Source organism: Xiphophorus maculatus, chromosome 1, assembly GCF_002775205.1.
Source record: "Xiphophorus maculatus strain JP 163 A chromosome 1, X_maculatus-5.0-male, whole genome shotgun sequence".
NCBI classification, from domain to species: Eukaryota; Metazoa; Chordata; class Actinopteri; order Cyprinodontiformes; family Poeciliidae; genus Xiphophorus; species Xiphophorus maculatus.
Genome location: NC_036443.1, coordinates 22,237,653 through 22,259,562, shown reverse-complemented (window position 1 = coordinate 22,259,562; position 21,910 = coordinate 22,237,653). Strand labels below are relative to the sequence as shown.

Here is a 21,910-nt window from a genome sequence, read left to right as displayed (position 1 = left end):
GGAAATGTGTTGTTTTGAGGTTTTAAAACAAAGAAAAACATAAAACATTTACAAAAAGAGAATTGGAGTTTTTTCTACAGGATGTTGACATTTAAGGAAAATTACCTAAACAAAAAAGCACTTAGCTTCTAATGTAAGAATGAGAATATACAGTATATATACTGATAGCCTGCGAAAGACTGGCGACCTGTCTCTCATTGTGTCTCTCTTTGGTGTCTCTCATCATCCACTAGACAAGACATGATAGAATTTAGGTCAGGAAATGTACCTGGCCAATCAAACACAGGAACATCATGGGTACTGATTCAGCTTTTGGTACCTTTAGCTGTGTGAACAGATGCCACACCCTGCTGGAAAATAACATCAACATCCCCATAAAGTTTGTCTGCAGAAGGAAACATGAAGCGCTCTAAAATGTTTTGGTATATGGTTGCATTGACATGACATGGCAAGAAAAATATTCACTGAGCTGTGGAAGCATCAAGCTGGACTTCAAGTAAGGTGGAGTCCACTTTTTCTGCAGACTTGGACTTTCATTTTCTAATGAAATGCAAAGTTTATTTCCATCTAAGAAAAGAGGAACAGTGCAGATATTTGTCTCCTCAGCCCAGGTAAGACACTTAAAGCCCATGTGTAGGATACGTCTAGTTTGTAGTAGCTCTTGATGTCCAGCCTCACTTCTCACTGTTTGACAATCCTCTCACGGCTGAGATTATTCTATACTGGTGGACATTTTCTTACCACACTTCTTCCTTCCACTTAACCTTCTATAAATGTTCTCTCTGAACAACCAGCTTCTTTAGCAGTGACATTTTGAGTCTTACTTTCCTTGTGGAGTGTGTCAGTGACTATCTTCTGTCAAGTAGTGATCTTGTAACCAAGTGTATGTAATATTCACATTTTCTAAACAATGAATTTTTGGCTGTCATTATCTGTCATTTTAAATATTTTACTTATGTCATTTTCTGAATGTAACTTTTTTTAGTTCTACTTTTAACTTGTCACTGATGCTGTAGATCGCAAATCTCCTTAGATAACAAGATAGCACAGGACAAGTGGGAGAAAGCAGAGGAAAGCAGGTGGTATTAATTCAGCGTTTTGCATTCATCCACCCACCTTGCCGTGCTGAGTCGACAGTTCTGCCTGAAATCAGGCAAATCCCAAATATCATTAAAAAGTGTGTCTGAGAAGAGGAAAACAGACAGAAAATCCTTCACATCTAATGGATCTCAAAGTGAATTCATTTACATATTTCAAGTCAGACGAGCCTGAGAGCTCTTGCATTATGTAAATCAGGACATGATGAAAGAAAATACACAAGTGCAATCATGAAGTGGAAATATGCTGCTAATAGCTCCTGTTTAAATCCTCTTAGCTGCGGCCGTCCACCACTGAAACAAAGCGGAAACACACCAGACACCATCTGCTTTTACATGTTAATAGGTGAAAGATGGCAGCAATACCACTGTCCCAGTTGGGTATAACTAATTACATTTACTCAATTACATTTACTTGAGTAACTTCTTTGACAAAATGCACTTTTAGGAGTATTTTACCATGCTGTACGTTTTACTTTTACTAGAGTAATTTTATTACTAGAGTAAATCTTCTGGATTCTCTGCCCACTGAATGACAAATAAACAAGGCAGTTTTTGTTAAAGTTTTCATAAGTTTTGTATTGAAATGAACCAATTTGGGGGAAATTTTTTTTTTCTTATTTTTTTACTTATATGAATTTTTTTTTATTTTTTTATTTTTTATTTCTTTTGTGGGCTCTAGTGTCCCTTATATGACTTTACTTATATGAAGTTTTGACAAAATTTCCACTTGACTTAATATTTTTGTCCTTCTGATGGTGTAATTTTTAAATGTTAGAAGATTGATAGTTTGATCAGTTACTCAGTACTTGAGAAGCCTTTTTACCAAACACGTTTTTAGTATTACTTCAGTAATTTCATGGACGGCTACCTTTTACTTTTTCTTGCAAATATGTGGTTTATTGCTAAATATGTGTCTATTGGTAAATAGAACCTTTCTCTTACTAATTTTTTTTTAAAATTATCATTTAAGATAAGTGAACAAATTATAAGACAATTTGAGAAAATACAACATTTTGCTTTCAAGTCATGATTATGTTGAAAATAAAAAAGGTTTCTAATTCAATCTGACACCATGTGAAAAAGTAATTCCCTAATAGATGTACTGGCTGATTGTGCCATCATGGGTGACAACAGCATCCATTAAGTGTGTATTTATTTACATTTTTTTTCCTCCAGCGTTTGCTATAATGTTCAATAACACTTAAATTATTGCACACATTTTTGGGCCTTTCTTCTTTGTAGACTTGCTTTGATTCAGCCACAGTGATGGGTTTCTATTAGACTTTCCTAAGCTTTTTAAGGTAACACCACAGCACTCCCTTTAGATTTAAGTCTGGAGTTTGACTAGGCCACTCCAAAACCTTAACTGCCCAATTGAGTCTGTCAAGTGTGCTTAAGCTTAAAGTCATAAACTGAGGGAAAATGCTCCTTGCCATGTCTATTCTCCTTCACAAAGCACAAAGTTTTGGTTCCATCCATTCTGGAGAGTTGTCTGGTTCTTGACGCAGCAAAGAAAACCCACATTATCACTCTGGCTATGTTCTTAATTTGAAATGCTGTGTAATTTTTAGATCATATGTGGCAGGATAAAAATGTCTTGTTCTTCTCATCTGTCAACAGAATTTTCCTCAGGTTATTTTTAAGATGTTTCTGGCAAATTTGAGATATACCTTTATATTATGTTTTAATATCTTTTAGCATGTTTTATGTTGTCAGACAGGTTGTGCTCAAATTATTTCTCGGTTCTTCAGGTCAGTCAGTAATTAGTCCTGGATGTGGCTTGTAAAACTGAACTCAGCTTCAGCTCCCAAAAGCTGGGATTAATCACAGATATTTATGATTTAGCAAGCAAAAGCAATAATTTTTATACATGCAGACAGTTTGAATTGCTTTTTTACCTTTAGTAGATAAAAATCTTCATTTACAAATTGTTTTTGAGACAATAACGGAAAAGCAGAACAAACCTGTAAGGGGAGAAAGCACTGTACATTAAAAGGCAAAAATGAAACAGTGTTTTGTTGTGCAGAAACAGCTGACACCAGTAAATTTTCTCTTAAACACTCTCACTTTGTAATTACATGCACTCAAGTTTTCACTGAATGATTAAAATAGCATCCAGTTCACAGTAACCGCCATTAATGCTGTGTTACTCAATTTGTTTTTTATTTTTCATTTGCAACAGTCAAAGGCAAAAAGAGGACAAAACAGAATAAATAAAATCACAGAGGTTCATATTTAATGTGCAACAGCAAAGAAAAGGTGTGGCTGTTAAATATTACAACTACAATAACCAGCAAGAGCTCTCACCACTGCAAAGCTCTCAGCCTTCACACTGAAGAGCATCGCTTCGGTTTAGAAAATACAAACAGTGGAGAAGACATAACAATGTGAAGCTATAAGCTGTCAGGGCAAAAAATGGGGGAAGGGTGGTGCCATGTTCTATCATAATAAAAAAAAAATTTAATCAGTGGTTGCCTCAAATTTAAACTACAAACACCTTCAGCAGATCCTTGGATTTCTGCAGTCCTGTGTTTCTGCAGCTCCATATTCTTTTGAACAAGACGAAAACACACATGTATGCAGTAGATTGGTGCATTAGTTCCAGCAGGACAGAAACACGTTAACGTCCAATGTGGTTCAGTGTAGCAACATTTAAAATATTGCTGTAAAGCTTCACTGCCATCTGAAGGTGTAGAGCACAAAGTGCAGAAAAGAAGAGAAATAATCTGATGTTGACAACCCACATCCCTGCCAACAAACGCAGTTTCCTTTTTAAATGTGGCAAATAAACAAGCTTTACAACAGTATGAGATGTTTTTCCAAGAAGCATTTTTATAAAGAAATATTCAACAGAAAACAAATTTCCCTACTTCTCATGCTGCATATGTATATATTTTAATTTAAGTTACTTTTGTTCCATCAGAAATTATTGTTTTACTGGATTAACACATGATTTTTAAGCTCTTTAAGAATTTTGAAACTAAGTTCAGTTCTTTAAACTGAACTGAAGAGTGTGACAAGAAATCTTTATAGTGCAATGTGTTTCCTGACTGAGGCTGTAATTTATTTAAACAAGGGATAGTAAATGTATTGCAAAGAAGACATTTGTACAGATAGGAAAAAAGAAGTCAGTTTTCAGACAAGGAGACCTAATTAAATGCATGTTTAGGATAAATGAGGAAGAACAAACTCTGGTTGGATTGAAAATACGGTTGGGTATGATACATTCTAGATTACAAATGTCTACAGCCTAATTAAGCTTTTTACAGCTATGAATATTTAAGACTTCAAGTGTGTTAAATGTATGGTACTATATTATTAAAAGTAGCTCATTTTGAGAGATTGTTTTGTCCATTGTCCTATACCCTCCTATCCTCACAGGGTCAGAAGAGGGACTGGTGTCTATCTTCAGGGTCAGGAAGGAAACTTGAAGTATACAGCCTGCACTTTTAAATGTAATATTCTCTTTCTGTGCGTCACGGCCGCCTTTTGTTGAAGTCTGCACCATTTTTACACTGATGCGCACCATGGCCACACGAAAAATGGTCTAGTCAGTGCACCGCCAAGCAGCCGGCAGCTGTGCCGAGAAAGCAAATGGAGCGCACCCGGTAGTTGTCGGCCGAGTTGAAAAAAACCTTCACGTCAACGTCATGACATCACCAGCAGCTATTTCAGGTTTGTAACCAAGGTTTTAGCTACCCAAGATTTTCTAAGATGTCTTAAGATTTCTGTTAGTTTTAAAGTTGATAGAAATTATAAATATGAACATAGTTATATTATATATTTGAAAAAAAAAAAGCTTATAAATTAGCACAGTTCCTTGTTCCGGTGACGTCTTTGTCCTGACCTTACGTTATTGGTCGTCTCTGTTTCAGACGTTTCCCGCGCTGTTCTCATTAAGCTGAACTATCGCCAGTAAGAGTTAAGAGGGTTATATTTAAAATAAACTCCAAACGTCTGATAAAATGCCGTCCTCAGCCTACGATCCGGCGTGTTTGCCGGACTTATTGCCGCTCTACTATCGCCGCCTGTTTCCCTTCGCTCAGTATTACCGCTGGCTGAACTACGGGGGAGGTAAGTGTCCTCAAACAGGCCGGGGAAGAGAGCAGAAACCCTGGTTAGGAAGCTGGAGGAACCCGAGTGATGTGTGGATGATCTAGCTGGATGTAATTTCTGCAGAAAATGTGTTCCTCTATTCCCTATTGAAGTGCTCAATACGATAATCAACTTCTTTTTTTTTTTTTTTTTTAAATCTGGTAGCTTTTAAGCTTTAGATTTGTGGTCTTATAACATTTTTGAACTTATATGTAACAAATTACTTGTGATTTTACTTGACATTGGCATAAAAACTTAAAACTGATATTTGTAAATTGTTGCATTTTTAACATAAAGCCTATTTGGCTCATGAATTTTAAATAAAAGATTATTTGGGGTTTGTTTTTAAGACTCATTTCGGTTGTTTAGTAAAAAATAAAAAAATTAGCAGAGGCAATTCTTTTTAGGGACTTTTCTTGCCTTGCTCAACCTTTTCTTTACCACAACAAACCAAAGGAGTGTCCATCCTGTAGATGAGCAAAAAGTACAGAGAGAGACAGAAGAGATCATTGTAGATTACAAGAGAAACAGGAATAAGCCAAATATTTAAATATGTTTAGAAACAAAGAAGGTTTTTCATCAGAAATGCAAAATGTATTTATTTTTTTGTATAGTTTTGGCTTGCTCTTTCAGAAAATTATTTTTATAGTCTGTATTCTCCAGTGTGATTAATCAATTAGTAAGTTAGTTGACGACTATTTGAATAAACAATTAATAATAATTAATCTGATTAATCGTTTCAGGACTAGAGGAGATTCAAAGGCACTGCACAAATGTGTTTCATAGCAATCGAGTCAATTTTATCTACACCCCTGTTGAAATATGTCACTTGTTTTGTTTGCCTCCTTTCCCTGACTTTTACGTTTTCTACATCCTCAGTGCAGAAGAACTACTTCCAGAACCGGGAGTTCTCCTTCACGCTCAAAGACGACATCTACGTGCGCTACCAGTCGTTCAGCTCACAGAGCGAGCTGGAGAAGGAAATGCAGAAAATGAACCCGTACAAGATCGACATCGGAGCGGTGTACAGTCACAGGGTAAACCTTTCCAGTCTGTTGCGTGCCTCTCTGGGTCATGTGTCGTTGCACATGTTTAAAGATAAGTTAGCGTTCCTATTTGTCGTCTGCAGCCTAATCAACACAACACAGTGAAGTCAGGCAGCTTCCAGGCTCTGGAGAAGGAGCTGGTGTTTGATATCGATATGACGGATTACGATGATGTTCGAAGCTGCTGCAGGTAAAACAAATTATTTGACTTTTTTTTTTTAAGGATCTCTGTTTGCACATGTTCAAAAATTTACTCTCTATCAATAACATTTTAAAAACTTTATTTCAGTGCTGCAGATATTTGCTCCAAGTGCTGGACACTGATGACCATCGCCATCCGTATTTTGGACAGAGCTCTTCGCCGTACGCTGCTGATTTATTTTAAGAGGTTTTCTTTTAATGATTTTCTTCACAATCACTTGAGTTTATTTAGGTTTTTTTCTTTCTGCAGGGGACTTTGGTTTCCACCACTTGCTGTGGGTGTATTCGGGCAGAAGAGGAGTTCATTGCTGGGTGTGTGACGAAGCTGCCCGGAAGCTCTCTGCAGCCGCACGGTCCGCTGTGGCAGAATATCTCAGCCTGATTAAGGTAAAACAGTTTCACTTCTCTTTTAATATAAACTTATTAGCAAAATCACATTGAATACATAAGAAACAAGCTAAAATTGATAAAAGGCTGTATGAATAAGACATAAACAACAATAGGAATCTTTAAGTAAGGCTTAAGGATGTCAACACTTTGAATGTCCGCTCTACAGGATTCATTTGCAAAAAATAGAAAATTGGATTTTAAGGTGTGAATAAATATAAAAAATAGATTGTGGAACAATATTTGTATTTCAAGACTTCATTCTCTGTGTAAAAGGACTTGGTTGTCTAAACGTTGTCTTTTCTGAAATCCATATATGCATCTATCTTTGTTGGTTGATCCATTTGTCCATTACTGTGTTTAATCTTTAATCGATCCATCATTCTTTCCATCCATTTCAACCCATGCATCTATAATTAAATATGTTCGCCTGTTGTTGCTTTCTGTGGTTTCTCCAGGTTCCATATTTAAAGTCTGACCCCTTTAGAGATATAATGAAGTTGTTTTTTTTTTATCCATATGTTTTGAACTGGTTAAAAAAAATTAATAACTTAGAATGTTTTTGTCTTAAAAGTTAAACAAACTGACATGAAAACTGTAGAAACCATCCATTTTTGCACACATCTCAGTCAAGGAAATGTGTGTGCCATTTATCAGTTGTTTTCAATTACACATTTTTGTTCGATTTAGTTAAAAACATATTTTGGATTACTATAACTTCGACAATTGGGTCCCATCCCTAGTTAGGACCATGACTTTTAGGATAATCATGAGGCTTTCTAAAATGATTACTGTTCTTATCCAATATCAAGACTTTAGCGACAAGAAGTACATTTTGACTTTTTAATTTCTGTTTCACAGGGTGGTGAAGAGACGGTGAAGAAAGTGATGCTGACAGATCCAATTCATCCTTTCATCAGGTAAAGGGATTTGACATTTGTCTCTAAAGTGACTGTCTTATTTTTAACATTATTTGCTTATGTGGCTTTATGTGTTTAACAATTTGCATTTGTAATCTTAACAGAGAGTCTTTAGAAGTGGTGAAGCACTACTTTCCACAATACGCACTACAGGATCAGAACATATTGGGACGCAAGGAGTCCGAAGAGAAAGTCCTGGCTCTCGTACCAGAAGATATCCTTTCCATTTTTAATATTCATATGGCTGCACATTAATTTTACGTTTTCGTTACCATCATTTTTCCAATTATGCCCATGGTAAATCATTAAACATTTATTCGTCAGGTATCGTGAAATTAGAAAGAAATGTGATAACAATTTGACCTTAACATAATTGGTTACATGTTAAAAAAGAATTACAGGAGATATTTCAGGAGGAGAGAAACCCAGAGAGACGCTGGCGTCATATTGAAGTCCAAGCCAAAAAGAAACAGGTTGGTTGTCTTATACAAAGTCTTTTTCCAGAAATGCTTGAAAATCTGTAAATTTTTATTTTGTTTGTAAATTGGTTTTGACTGATAATCGTTCCTCCTCCAGCAGACTGCCAAAAAGCGGCAGTACTTTGAAAAGGAGATCATGCTGCAGTACTGCTACCCTCGACTGGACGTCAACGTCAGCAAAGGCGTGAACCATTTACTGAAAAGCCCTTTCAGTGTTCATCCCAAAACAGGTGAGCATGAACCCTCACTAACTGTTTTCACCAGGGAATGTTTTTTCTAATTTCACCTCTTTGCTTGTCCAGGGCGCATCTCTGTTCCCATAGATCTTACAGACGTGGACAAGTTTGATCCTTTTGCTGTGCCCACAATCAGGTGAGTAATGAAATTGTTTTGATGTACTATTTCGTGTACTATACGTGTAACTTTTATTGATTGATTTATTATTCAGTCTGATCTGTGAGGAGCTGGATCGACCCAAGGCAGATGAGGACGAAGCAAAGTCAGAAGACACAAAAGGGAAGGAAAACGAACAAGACTCAACAGAGAAGAGGAAAATCAGAGGTGACAAAGGGGGGCGAAATAAATCACAAATACACTTTGTATGAAATTGTCACAAAATGTGTCCTCTTTGCAGTATTAAACTGGCCTAGCTGCTCAGATCTTCTGCCTGGCTCGATGCTGTAATTGAAGTAAATTTTGTCTATTGTCTCCTTACAGATTACAAGCGAACCAGTTTGGCAAAGTATGTGAAGTACTTCGATCAGTTTCTGGCTGGAATGGCTGATTCATGGAAAGGAAAGCTTCTCAAACAGAGTGGTGAGTGAAAGACAGGTGATGCACATTTTAAAAACTTTATGCTTGATTTGTTTTTATGTTTTCTTCTTTTAGATCTTCAGAAAGAATTTTGAACAGGATCGTCAATCTGAAATCACACTTCCTGTCCTACTGCTCAATGTAACTGAGGAGCCATGCTTATGGTTCAGTTTGTGGAGATAACGTACTTTTGGACAATACCATCTGATCACACCAGTTTTGATGCTCTTTTATTCAGTCATGTTACATTTGTGTTTTAAACCTCCAAATAAAGCTGACTTTATCGCAGAAAATTATTGCCAAACAGCAGCAAATTGCTGCTGTGCAGTGAAATTAAAATCATATGTTGTTGTAAACCTTGTTTGAGATTTTTTTCCCCTTTCATTTTGATTGTTTCACTCACCTTTTGTGTAATATTTTCAGCATTAATATATTTTATGAGGTACAAATGTGCTCAAATGATTAAAACATGATGAGCTGCAGAAAACTGCCTGCAAATCTAAATGATCTCAAATGGCACCCAAATCCATTAGGACTTGGAATAGATATTTACTCAAGAGTAGCACTACAATATATATTTTACTCAAGAACAAGTAAAGAGTAACTTTTCAAGAAATGACTACCTTACTCAAGGTAGAGTAGGGTAAACAAGTATTTGGTAAAAGAGCGATTTACAAGTGAGTCACTGATAACATTCGGTTATCAGTGACGGTTATTCGCTCTTTTACCAAACAAGTATTTGGTAAAAGAGCGATTTACAAGTGAGTCACTGATAACATTCGGTGTAATATTTAAAAATGTCAGATAAAATTAAATTCTGGTATTTCAAGGACTAAAAAATACAAAAGCAGAAGAGACACTTTTTCAAAACAACATCTTTTCAACATAACACTAATGAAACAAATACTTCAGATAAAACATATTGTCCAGTTTTCTGGCTGGAATGGCTGATTTGAGATTAGTCCCTAATCTCAAATTGGCACAACGGGCTCATAAAAAACAACAAAAATGTTTGTGTAACAAGCTTTTAATTTTACTTTAGTAAAATTAAAAGAGTAACAATACTTTCTAAAACACTGAAATAATAAACGTTTGCATTACCAAAATATTGCTCAAATAAAAATAACTAGATGCGACCAACTTTTGATTATTTTTTATTACTAGAAAAGCTGAGAAATTATTGTTGTAATATTACAACAATAAAATTACAACAGGTATATCTATATATATTGGTACAGCTTGACTTCTCAGTTTTGCACGCTTCTGTGCTGCATACACACTGCTCAAAAAAATAAAGGGAACACTTAAACAGGTGTTTAACACTTAAAGTTAAGTGTGTTCCCTTTATTTTTTTGAGCAGTATATATATATATAGAGAGAGAGAGAGAAATATTGCTGTTGATTTAGCTGACCCGGATGCAGAAGCGGTTTCTCCACCGGATATTACATTGAATCTGAGGTCAGGCGTTCTCTCTCACAGCCATCTTGGAAATAGCGTCCTGAGTCGGTGAGTTCTCCGCTAACAATCCGTCTACATCCCCTTGTTTTTCACTCATTTCTATCTTTGCAGTAGGTTTGGTCTGTTTGATAAAAGTTTGACCATTAGGCCGTTACAAGTATTACTCTATAAGAGCTCTCTGTTTAACGAGAATCTGCCTCGGTTAGCGCTGATTACCGGCTCAAAATGGGGGAGCATGATGTAAAACACACTGCTAGCAGTTTGTCAGGGCCGCAGTTACTTGTTTATCCCGAGATATTAATTTTAATATCAATGACAACCACCTGGATTGCTATAAACATGACTAACAGGGGGGAAAATGTCAGTATACAGTTATTAGCAACCATCTTCTTTCAGTTGAGGCTAACAGGCAATTAGCTGTAGCTAGTGTTGCTTAATGCTTTACAAACGGCTCGCAAAGCTGAAGTTTGTTCTCTGTTACCTGTCCAGCCGATCTCCGCAGAGTTCTGTGTTTAGATTTTTATGTGTCGACAGAGGCAGTATTTGGTTTCAGAAAGCTCGAAAACAATTTAAAGCCTGTGTTTTTGTTTTCCCTACCAGCGACCATGCCTGGCGAAGCAACAGAAACGGTCCCAGTCACCGAGCAGGAGATGCAGCAGCCTCAAGCGGAGACTGGTTTGTACAGCTTGACTTCTCAGTTTTGCACGTTGCTGTTCTGCATTTTTGCAAAGTGGGGTGCTGGATCTTAAAGAGGTTATACATCTGTCAGCGAGTGGCTTCTGCTTGGATGTGATTTGAATCGAGAATTGTGTTTTGGTACGTTTTCGGTTTAGGGAGTGGACTCTGCAGGATAAGGTGTTGATATAAACGCTGACAGCATTCATGTGATCCGAGATTGGTGACAGTATGTGTCCGTTTTAGGATTCGGAATAAAGCGTAATCCAGGACCCCTCTTTCATTCACTCAGACTCACAATGGAGTGTGATTACCAGGACTGGCTAACTGGATTTGGCACACAATGCATGTTGAGTGGTGTTTGTGTTTCTGCACAGAATGACTAACATTGAGGTACATCGTTGTAACACTGCTGCTTGTTAAAACATTCTGGTGTGTGGATTTGATGCTTTGGCAGATTTAGGTTGTCTATGCATTTTGATTAGTTGAAGCTGGGACTAAAATGTTGTAGTTTAGAATAGGCTTTTTGATAAAAAATCAAATTTTTCTTGTCAATATGTGCTAGACACATGAGAAAGCAAAATTGCGTTTCTCGCCATCGCCTGTTGAAACAAATTACTTAAAAATATCACATAACAATAAATAAGAACGGAAACAGGAATGTATGTGTGATATTACACTTTCATAAAGAAAAACAACACCCATTTATACAGACTATCAAGACACGCTACCACACCTTACCCACAACAAACCTACAATACTGTCTAAAGGCACTAATGAGTTAAATTCACTAACGAGAATTTTATTGGAATATAATAAAATTCCTCTTGAAGCTCTGAAAGGTAACCAAGAGTACAAAATAGGACTCAAAGAAGTTGAGTTCCTAAAAAAGAGCTACTGTTAAGTCCTTTTAAGATCATTTAAAGCCAACAACCTTCTAACGTGAATAAAATCAGTTTGTTTTTTAGTCTAAAAATCATTAAAAGTGAGTTTAGAGATGTGAGATTTCTACAACCCTTAATTCAAGGATGGCGTCTTCTGTGCGACTCTGTTTTAGCCTTTACATAATATTTTTTCTCAATCATTCATCAAGGTTGCAGAGCAACTCTTCTATTTGGTGGTTGTCTGCTACCGAACATTTATATTAAATAACTAGACGTGGAATTTTGTCACTGGAAGAAAAGTGGTAAGAAATAAAGGGTCTTACTGTAAGATGAAATGTATTTAATAGTGACTGTATAGAATTTATCACAGTAATAAGTGTGATATTTGTTAGTTTTTCTAAACTTCCTAAAAATAAAACATGTCTTCACTGCTGTCACATTTAAACACTGCATGGAGTTTGGGGCATCGTCACTGTTCATCAGTCATTTCATCACCCTTTAGTTTTTCCAAAACCAAACAAGTTCATGTTTTATATTCACATCTTTTCACTTGTGGAACACATTTTCCCTTTATTTGCTTCTGTGAGGTCTGAAGTCTTACCTCTTGTACCTCCTGTCATATCTGTTGCTCTTCCTTCATCAGCTCCTGGAGTTTTGAACGCTCCTCTTCCTCCCACAAAGAGTAAAAATCCTCCAGTAACAGCTATATCTGCTCAGGAAGTAGGGCTGGCAGAAGAAACACAAACTCATGCTTTCTGTGATCAAGCCAACAGTATAGCTGTAAATCAAGAAGTGAGCAGCTTTCAGGCCGTAGCTGTCCCAGAGCTAGGGCTGGCTGCTGTCTCAGCAGAGGCTTCAGCTGGTCCGGCAGCTCATGAGGAATGTGGCCCTCCTTCTGAGGCCTCTTTGGCTCCCTTGGGGCCGCATGTGGTTACTGCTGAAGGCCAACAAAGTGATTGCTTTGTTGCGGTTGAAAAATTATCCACACAAGATATTGAACCAGTTTATGATGATGCAAAAGCATTTGGAGAAGATGTTGGTCCTGGACATGAAGATGGGAGGATTGCTTCACCCAAGACCTCACTTGATGGTCAAGCTGATGAGGATAAAATGTATCCCCATGTGGTCCTTGAGAATATTTGTGACATGAATACACCTATCCTTCTGTCAAAGACTTTTCAGACGAAGGGGACTGATAAATATGAAGCTGCCCATCATCCCTCAGGTTGGTTTATCCTCCATGAAAACCAAACCCATGCCCATTTTTTTCCATCTTTTTTTTTTTACATGCAGTTTGAGATTATTCTTTTGCACAACAGGAAGACTTATCATTGGCTGCCTTCATTATTAGTTTTTGTTGATATAGATTCGTAATAGAACCAGTCAAGTTTTCAACTTAACTGCAAAACAATTAACAGGAGACATAGTGGCTTTAAAACGTCACTATGTGGTTAATACTTAAATACTAATTTAACCAGGGATATGTGTTTGGTATAAGTTAATTTCCAAAATATGGCATAAATATTAAATTTATAATTATTATTTATTGAGCTTGGAAATAAACTTTTCATTGCATTTAAAAGAGCAAAACTTTATTTTTTACAATACTGAAATATATCAAGTCCAAAAAAGAGCATTAGTGTTACTTTAATAGAGGAAAGGTGTCATTAGCTTACATCCTCTATGGATAAATCAACAAAATATTTACAAGGAGTTGAATCAGCTCTGTGTGGCGTAAGTTAGTTCTCATTCTTTGTAGATATAGAGTTTTTCATCCAACAGTAATTGTAAGAACTGGTTTAATTGTCTGTTGTTGAGGTCTCATTACAAAAGACAGATCAGAAGCAGCAGGAACTGATCAGTCTCAGATCTTTTATCAGGGAAGTCATTGAGGTTTTAAGAAGTTAAGGTTTGTCAAGACCACAAGTCGTTAGACCACAAGCACAAATTAAACAATTCCCTGATATTCAGAGTTTTATTGTAGATTCTGATGCTTGATTTGTACATCCCAAAAGTACAGTGGCAGGCTAATAATAATGGCATTTTATTTATTTTTTCTGTCATAATTTAGTAAAGAATGTAATAAAGCAGAATTATATAAACATTTACACCATTACAATAAGTTACTTGACATTTCAAAGTCATTATGAGTACTTTTAAATGCAAGTGTTTGAGTGGAATTTTTCAAAGGATGTGCAGTATTTTATGGGACTTCTATTAGTTATGCAAATTTCTTTCCCCAAACTATTTTCTAATGTAACAAGGTTTCTGTGTGGAAATATGCAGTTTGTGTTTTGTGGTGCTAGCTTGTATTAAAATTATGGAAGATGTGTTGAGGTTTTGTTTTTTTCTAACGTAAGCCCGAGAGTGCTTTTTGGTTTGTGAATGTTCAACCCGCATGCCTACATCTTGAAGTATTGGGATACCATTTTAAAAGAATCTCTTTCCTGTTCAGCTCCGCCTCCTGCCCCAGCTTCCACCCAGCAACCTCAGGTAGCTTCTGGCCCTGCAAAGGCCAAAGGCAAAGATGCCAAGAGTGGGCAGGGTTATTCTGCCCCAAAAGCTGTACCTGGCAGAAGAAAACGTTCCTCTATGTCTGCCTCTTCCTCCTCACCCACTTCACCTAAATCTACTCCCTCCTCTACTCCCCGGTCACCCGTGGTGTCACCTTTGACATCACCTTTAGCATCACCTTTGGCTTCCTCGGCCAGTAGCTCCCCTGCCAATCGTTCTGCCCCAAAAGTGGTTAAGGCTGGCAAACAAGGAAAGGCTAAGAAAGGAGAGGCATTTGAGCCTGCTCCTGTCCAGGTAGATCACAAAGTCCCAGACGTAAAGGAAAAGTCAGAGGAACCTAACTTGAAGAAATCTATGACTACTGAAGCTAAAGCTTTCCCAATTGAGACAAAATCTCAGCCACCCCCTGCATTTAAAGTCACCCCAAAGCCTGCTGTTGCAGCACCAATTTCATTCTCGGATGCTATTGCTTCAAGCCCCCCAAAATCTGGTGAAAAGGTTGCTTCTGCAAAACCCGTATTGCTTATGGTCGATGATGAGCTTCCTCCACTTATCCCACCTGAGAAGCTTGGTAAAATGCAAGTCTCTGCACCTCTTGTTGCCAAAGAGAGCACAAAGCCTGCTATGTCTCCTTCTGAACCTAGTCCTAAAGGGGCTACTTCTGCTCCTCCAGAGGTCAGTAAAGCCAAGATGGGTATTGAACCCAAACCTTTGCCTGTCGAAGCTCCTAAGGCAGCAGCCCCAGTGAAAACTGTAGCTCAGGAGGTCATTAAGCCTTCTCCTACAGATTCCAAGGCTAAATCTGCTGCTGGCAAGACTGGCCAAGACAAACCTGCTGCTGCTGTGAAGCCAGCAGATGAGACCAAATTGATCTCTAACACAGGTCCTAAACAGGTTGAGGACATTAAAGTTGCCAAGCCAAATGCTGGTGTAAAGTCAACCCCTCCTGAGGTTACCAAACAAGCACCCGAAAAGGGTGCTGTGGTAGTTAATAAGGCTCAGTCGGTTGACTTGAAGGCAACAGCTGCTGAGGCCCCCAAACAAGCCAAACCAATAGCTGCTGAGGCACCTAAAGCAGATTCTGAGACTCCTAAACTGGTCAAACAAACCGAGGGACCCAAAAAGGCCAAAGCCACCTCCACTGAGGCACCTAGGCCAGCCCCGGAAGTGGTGAAGCAGGCGGCCACCGAGACATCCAAACAGGCTAAGCAGGCAGCCCCCGAGGCACTCAAGCAAGCGGCTGCCGAGGCACCCAAACAAGCCAAGCAGGTGCCCAAACAGACTAAGCAGGAGAGCCCTGAGGCACCCAAACAGGATAGAAAGGAGGCTCCCGAGGCACCCAAACAGGCTAAGCAGGCGTCTCCCGAGGCACCCACACAGGCTAAGCAGGCGTCTCCCGAGGCACCCAAACAGGCTAAGCAGGCGTCTCCCGAGGCACCCAAACAGGCTAAGCAGGCGTCTCCCGAGGCACCCAAACAGGCTAAGCAGGCGGCCCCAGAGGCACCCAAACAGGCTAAGCAGGCGGCCCCAGAGGCACCCAAACAGGCTAAGCAGGCGGCCCCAGAGGCACCCAAACAGGCTAAGCAGGCGGCCCCAGAGGCACCCAAGCAGGCTAAGCAGGCAGCCCCAGAGGCACCCAAACAGGCTAAGCAGGCGGCCCCAGAGGCACCCAAACAGGCTAAGCAGGCGTCTCCCGAGGCACCCAAACAGGCTAAGCAGGCGGCCCCCGAGGCACCCAAGCAGGCTAAGGAGGCGTCTCCCGAGGCACCCAAGCAGGCTAAGCAGGCGTCTCCCGAGGCACCCAAGCAGGCTAAGCAGGCGTCTCCCGAGGCACCCAAGCAGGCTAAGGAGGCGGCCCCCGAGGCACCCAAACAGCCTAAGCAGGTGCCCAAACAGGCTAAGCAGGAGAGCCCTGAGGCACCCAAACAGGATAGAAAGGAGGCTCCCGAGGCACCCAAACAGGCGGCCTCCGAGGCACCCATACAGGCTAAGCAGGCGTCTCCCGAGGCACCCAAACAGGCTAAGCAGGCGTCTCCCGAGGCACCCAAACAGGCTAAGCTGGTGGCTGCAGACGCCCCTAAAACATCTGAGGCTTCTCCATTGGCCAAAGCAACAGCCTCTGACAGTGCAGGCCAAACCAAGCAGGCCAAACCAGTCGAGGTGCCCAAACCAACTGCTGCTGAAGCACCTAAACCAGCTACTGAGAATCCTAAACCAGCTAAACCGAAGGCTGATGAGGCACCTAAACAAGCCAAGCAAACTACTGAAGTTCCCTCAAAACCTGCTCTAGTTGAGCCTATTGTTCCGCCCCCAGCCCCACGTAAACTTACTTTTGCCGAGGCAGTTGCAAAACCTGCACCTGTCAAGCCTGACGCTGAGAAAATCAGCACTGCTCCCTCTAATCATGTCATATCATCTAAACCTGCTGAAACCCCAGCCAAGATGGAGTCTGTGATCAAGGACGACAATGGTATCTGTTCTTTCTCTCATTTTTGTGCTGTACGTTTCCCAGCCCCATGTTCTGGAAACTTCTAAGATTTTTAGATAGGGTCATTCACCTTCACAAATATCTAGTGTGGGAAGTTTACATTGACTTGGGTTGACAGTGTCAGCAGTTTTCTTTCTGTTGGCAGTTTTGGCAGTTTAGCATTGTGTTCATTGTGTTTGTTTTGACCTTTTGTTAGTGTTGATGTATTGGGTACAGAGATTACCTGTTGGCGCATTAAACATGGGTTTGGCTCTTAACTAAAATGTTCGGATTGTTTGGTGCAGAATCTATTTATATGTGGCTCCTTTGTAGTAAAGTTCAGACCCACTGACGATGTTTGCTTTTTTTTTTTTACAGCTTATTTCTAAAACAGTTTGAAGGTGTAGCCTATAAATAAATGTGGTGTTGGTTTCTGTAGGATCTGGCACAGAGTCGGACAGTGATGACTCAGTTCCTGAGCTGGAAGAACAGGACTCTGCACAGACACAGACACAACAAGCTCAGGTAAGGATTAAAGTTCAGTCCAGCATATTTTTATTTGTATTGACCACGGTTTAAATTAAACATGCTACATTAAAGTAGCATGACTTTTACTCTTCAATGATGATTAACATAGTGACTTTCGTTCTTCTGAGCTTACTGAAGCCACTTCTATGTTCTGAGATTTGTTTTTCCATGTTAAAAATTTATTAATGTTCTCTTAATTTCCATGCTGCCCTAATCCATAAAATTTCTATTTCTTATAGCTTGCAGCTGCTGCTGAAATAGACGAAGAGCCTGTAAGCAAAGCCAAACAGAGCCGCAGTGAAAAGAAGGCACGAAAGGTATTGATCGTGCTCTCCTTGTACAAATGCAGACAGCTTTTTCTGGATTTCTGCCACATTTGTAACACTATTCCACATGATTGCAGGCCATGTCAAAGCTTGGACTCAGGCAGGTAACAGGGGTCACCAGGGTCACCATTCGCAAATCAAAGAACATCTTGTTCGTCATCACCAAACCAGACGTCTACAAGAGCCCTGCGTCAGATACATACATCGTCTTCGGTGAAGCTAAGGTAACCGGCCAGCATCAGTGTCTTCAACAAGAACCAAACCACTTTATAATAACTATTTTTTATTAACCTACAGACCAATTTTGTTTTATCATCCAAAGAAGCTAATTATTTAAAATTGTTTTTTTTGTTTGTTTTATTGCATATACTACATAGTATGCAAAGATTTGTACTTGAAGTATTAATTTTATGAATTATGTGCTCAATTTAGCATGACAAAACTATAGGAAAAAGAAAACCCTCATGATTTACCAATAGAAAAGCCAAAGTATTTAACATTTCAAATATTGGATTTTGATGGAAATACTCAAAAATAGGCCTCACTTATATGCTTGTATCAAAGCATCAACTTAATATGTATTAATGGAGGCTGAAACTCACTGTCGACTTGTACATATGTTTTTATTGGGTTCAAATGATTTATTTGGACATCATTCTATCTTCTAATTAATTAAAATTGATTTAGTCAGCTATACAGAGTCTACAAATGAGAAATGTGTAAACATTTCCATAAACATTTTTTCAGGTGATAATATAACAGACAATTTAACCCTCTATGGCATGGCGTTGCCCTCAGGCAACAAACCACATAGCTGTACCTCACATTGCTCCTTTATTTTATTTTTTGGGGGGCATGATTTTTGACATATTTTTGTCCAAAAAATAGTTCTTTTATGAATATAGTTTTTGTTTGATTTGTATTTCATTTCTCATAATCAGTGTAGACAATCTTGGTGTTCTAGACCAATGTTACCCTGAGGCAACAAACCCAAACCTGGTTCCAGGAGGTGTCAGAGTCCGATTTTATGATTGACATGTAATTAGGGACCACCAAGCTCCCAAAGAATGCAGGAAAATATTTCTTCCCCACAAAAATAAAAAGTCATGCCATAGAGGGTTAAGTTCAGTATGCATTTTCCATCTATTAAATAAAATTTTTCATATCTCTTTAGAAGCCACTTCGTCATGCATGGCACTTCTTCTTCTGCAGTTCACAGAACCTGACAGCAGCAACTGCTGACTATTACAGCTTTGCTCATTTGGTAGTTCGACGCTTTATATGCCATGTTTGTTTTAGAGGAGAATAAAACAAACATGGAGGAGAAGAAATTGGGCAAATAAGGATGCTCTCAAAAAGATTGACTAAAAATATCAATACTGACACTTCCATCATAGAAGTCATTGATTATGTTGACGAATGACGGCAGCCCTGCTATTTATAAATGCCTCTAATGGTGTCATATTGATAGCGAATCTATTGAAGCCTACTCATGTAACAATCTTTTTTTTTTTTTTCTCATTTCATCTGTGCCACAGATTGAAGATCTTTCTCAGCAAGCCCAGCTGGCTGCAGCAGAAAAGTTCAAGGTACAGGGAGAAGCTACAGCAAAGATCCAGGACAACACACAGACGCCCACAGTACAGGAGGAAAGCGAAGAGGAAGAGGTAAGATGTTGTTATTCTCCAGTGGTAAATTAATGCTGCTTTGTGGTAATGAAAATACGGGAGGGAAAAACATAACATTACTGTAATTTTATATGTAGGTTGATGAGACCGGAGTCGAGGTGAAGGACATCGAACTCGTAATGTCACAAGCCAACGTGTCGCGGGCAAAGGCTGTACGCGCCCTGAAAAACAACAACAACGACATTGTCAACGCTATTATGGTGAGAATTCAAACCTTTTATTGGTGAAAATTGATTTAGTCAACAATGTATGACTCTTCAGTGATGATTTAACACAGTGACTTTCGTTCTTCTGAGTCTACTGAAGCCAACATTTCTGTCCTGAGAAGAGAGAAACTCTTAGAAGCGCCTTTTAACAGTGTTTTGAGCTCGTACTGACCTTTTGTTTTTTGTTGCTTTGCAGGAGTTGACAATGTAACGGGATCCGGTCAACAAAGAGTTGAAAAAAGGTTGCTGATTAAATCTGAGCTCATTTATACAATTTATACCAAGATGGAAATAAAGTTGTGGCTTGATGAAATTAAAATCTGGCATTTATTGAGACTCTTGGGGAAACGGAGGGGAATTTCACCTGATTGAATGTTAAAAAAAGACTTATAGTACTTTTGTTTTTTCAACTGGTGAAGTATTTGTCCTTGTACAATGATGAAATCCAAAGTAGTCGTAATAAAGGCTTTAAACGTCAATTTTTCAGAGTGATGAGCAGGAGGAGTTGCAGCTGTAACATTACACCATCCTCCAGATAAGGAGAATATCATGTCCTGTGCTGTTTTATTCACCTCTGTCTGTAATTGGCTTATTTATTTACACCATAAAGACTAAATGAGTTTTTAATGTCCTGATATGTAAAACAATAGAATTAAAACTTGGTGTACTCACATTTCACCTTTTCTTTACGCCCATGCATAATTTAAGATTACATAATAAAGGCAGGATTGTATAGTTCCCATTCATGTCTTAATGCTATTTCTGACAGCTTGTGCTTTACCCACACCAGCTTTTAGAAATGAAGATCACAAAAGTGAGGAATAAAAGCTGATTGGCTCTTGCCTCCCACTCAACTGGTACAACAAAGTAGCCACAGCGACACTGACATAGCATTTAAGATTTTATTTCATTGGAACTATTCACTAATGTATTAGCAGGGCCGGCCCAAGCCTCCTTGGGGCCCTAAGCGAAATTTTGTTTTTTGGCACTTTAGTTCTGTTAACAATGTGAACTGGCTGCAATCAGCAGTCCGATCATTAGATCAGTCACACACCTGCTATAACCTTATTGCATCTTTGGCAGTGCTGTTTACATTATATACATGTATGATATAGGACACATTTATTGGCCAACTGATTTATCGACCAGTTGATTTCTGGGCTTCCATTTCCTTAATTTCAGGGGATTGTGATCTGCTGGTACTTGCATGTGAAGCCTATCTTATCCCCTAATCTTCATCAGCAAAGGTTTAAAAATCAGCCTCTGTCCTCTTCTGCTCTGCAGTGAGAGGTTTGACTGACAGACCGGCCCACCAGGTCATGTCTGAACATTTACAATTAATATTCACCCCACTGTTGCCAACTCAGTGACTTTCTTGCTATATTTAGTGACATTTAAGACAAAAATATTCATATCAGCCAAAATCAAAATCAGCAAGTCAGGCTTTTTAAAGATTGGTAACTGGGGATCGGCCAGAAAACTGCAATCGGTGCAACCCTACACACATATTCATGACATTCTTTGATTAAATAAATTTCTGCATAACTCCAATAGCTAAAAATTAAATTTATACCAGGTGAGTCTTTCTCCCCTGAGAATGTGGACTGGTACTGGACTGATTCTGTGCATTCAAACTATTTTAACAGAAGTTTCACATAACTTGGAAGTTGATGTAAAAATGTTTGTTTTAGCCACAAAATGATTATGCTCAGCAGCAAACAACAAATCCCCAACTACAGCTTAGAGCAGCTCATCGATGTAGCCTGACATAAAAACATTTTGCTAGACAATGTCAAACACAGAAGTTTTAATTATCAAACATTATTGAAGTCAAACCACTATTATCAATTAAGAATGGAATCAAAACAGAATTTAACAAGATTTGCTAAGGGAACTTTGGATAAGGGAATATTTGGATGAATATTCAAATTCATAACAGGCCTAACTATTAAATGTCAACTTCTCTATTAGATATTCAAAACAAGGTTTTACCCAGGAAGGAGCCAGATATGAAGAGGTCTGCAATTCTCTTCCCAATATCTCATTTTATTCATTTCATATAATCCACAGGAGTTTTATTAACCTATCAGAGGCTTACAAAGTCATGACAACATTGTCTTGG

General features: G+C 38.7%; 2 protein-coding genes and 2 non-coding genes across 11 annotated transcripts; all 4 read left to right on the top strand.

The window, feature by feature from the left end:
* The first annotated feature begins 4,957 nt into the window (after positions 1-4,957).
* On the top strand, positions 4,958-9,387 carry prim1 (DNA primase subunit 1). 2 transcript variants are annotated; one of them, XM_023330263.1, is made up of 13 exons: positions 4,958-5,174; positions 6,075-6,232; positions 6,325-6,431; positions 6,531-6,604; positions 6,693-6,829; positions 7,691-7,749; positions 7,854-7,963; positions 8,131-8,222; positions 8,329-8,458; positions 8,531-8,600; positions 8,677-8,789; positions 8,946-9,044; positions 9,117-9,387. In XM_023330263.1, exons 1-13 carry the CDS (start codon positions 5,066-5,068, stop codon positions 9,134-9,136), a joined length of 1,278 nt encoding a protein of 425 aa, XP_023186031.1. In that variant the 5' UTR covers positions 4,958-5,065; the 3' UTR covers positions 9,137-9,387. The 2 variants fall into 2 exon arrangements, with proteins under 2 accessions (XP_023186031.1, XP_005801809.1); XM_005801752.3 differs by having other exon boundaries at positions 8,326-8,458.
* Positions 9,388-10,472: 1,085 nt separating this feature from the next.
* Positions 10,473-20,461, top strand: naca (nascent polypeptide-associated complex alpha subunit). 7 transcript variants are annotated; one of them, XM_005801753.2, is made up of 8 exons: positions 10,473-10,548; positions 11,101-11,175; positions 17,480-17,565; positions 17,808-17,885; positions 17,972-18,118; positions 19,433-19,561; positions 19,660-19,782; positions 19,985-20,267. In XM_005801753.2, exons 2-8 carry the CDS (start codon positions 11,106-11,108, stop codon positions 19,997-19,999), a joined length of 648 nt encoding a protein of 215 aa, XP_005801810.1. In that variant the 5' UTR covers positions 10,473-10,548; positions 11,101-11,105; the 3' UTR covers positions 20,000-20,267. The 7 variants fall into 7 exon arrangements, with proteins under 7 accessions (XP_005801810.1, XP_023189333.1, XP_023189329.1 ...); XM_023333565.1 differs by lacking the exons at positions 10,473-10,548; positions 11,101-11,175 and adding exons at positions 14,528-16,592; positions 16,626-17,043 and having other exon boundaries at positions 19,985-20,461; XM_023333575.1 differs by lacking the exons at positions 10,473-10,548; positions 11,101-11,175 and adding exons at positions 14,529-16,535; positions 16,593-17,043 and having other exon boundaries at positions 19,985-20,461.
* LOC111610046 lies at positions 17,656-17,728 on the top strand. Its single transcript, XR_002753473.1, has one exon. It is a non-coding gene; the product is annotated as a small nucleolar RNA SNORD59 (small nucleolar RNA).
* On the top strand, positions 19,837-19,911 carry LOC111610045. The gene has a single exon (XR_002753472.1). It is a non-coding gene; the product is annotated as a small nucleolar RNA SNORD59 (small nucleolar RNA).
* Positions 20,462-21,910: the final 1,449 nt, after the last annotated feature.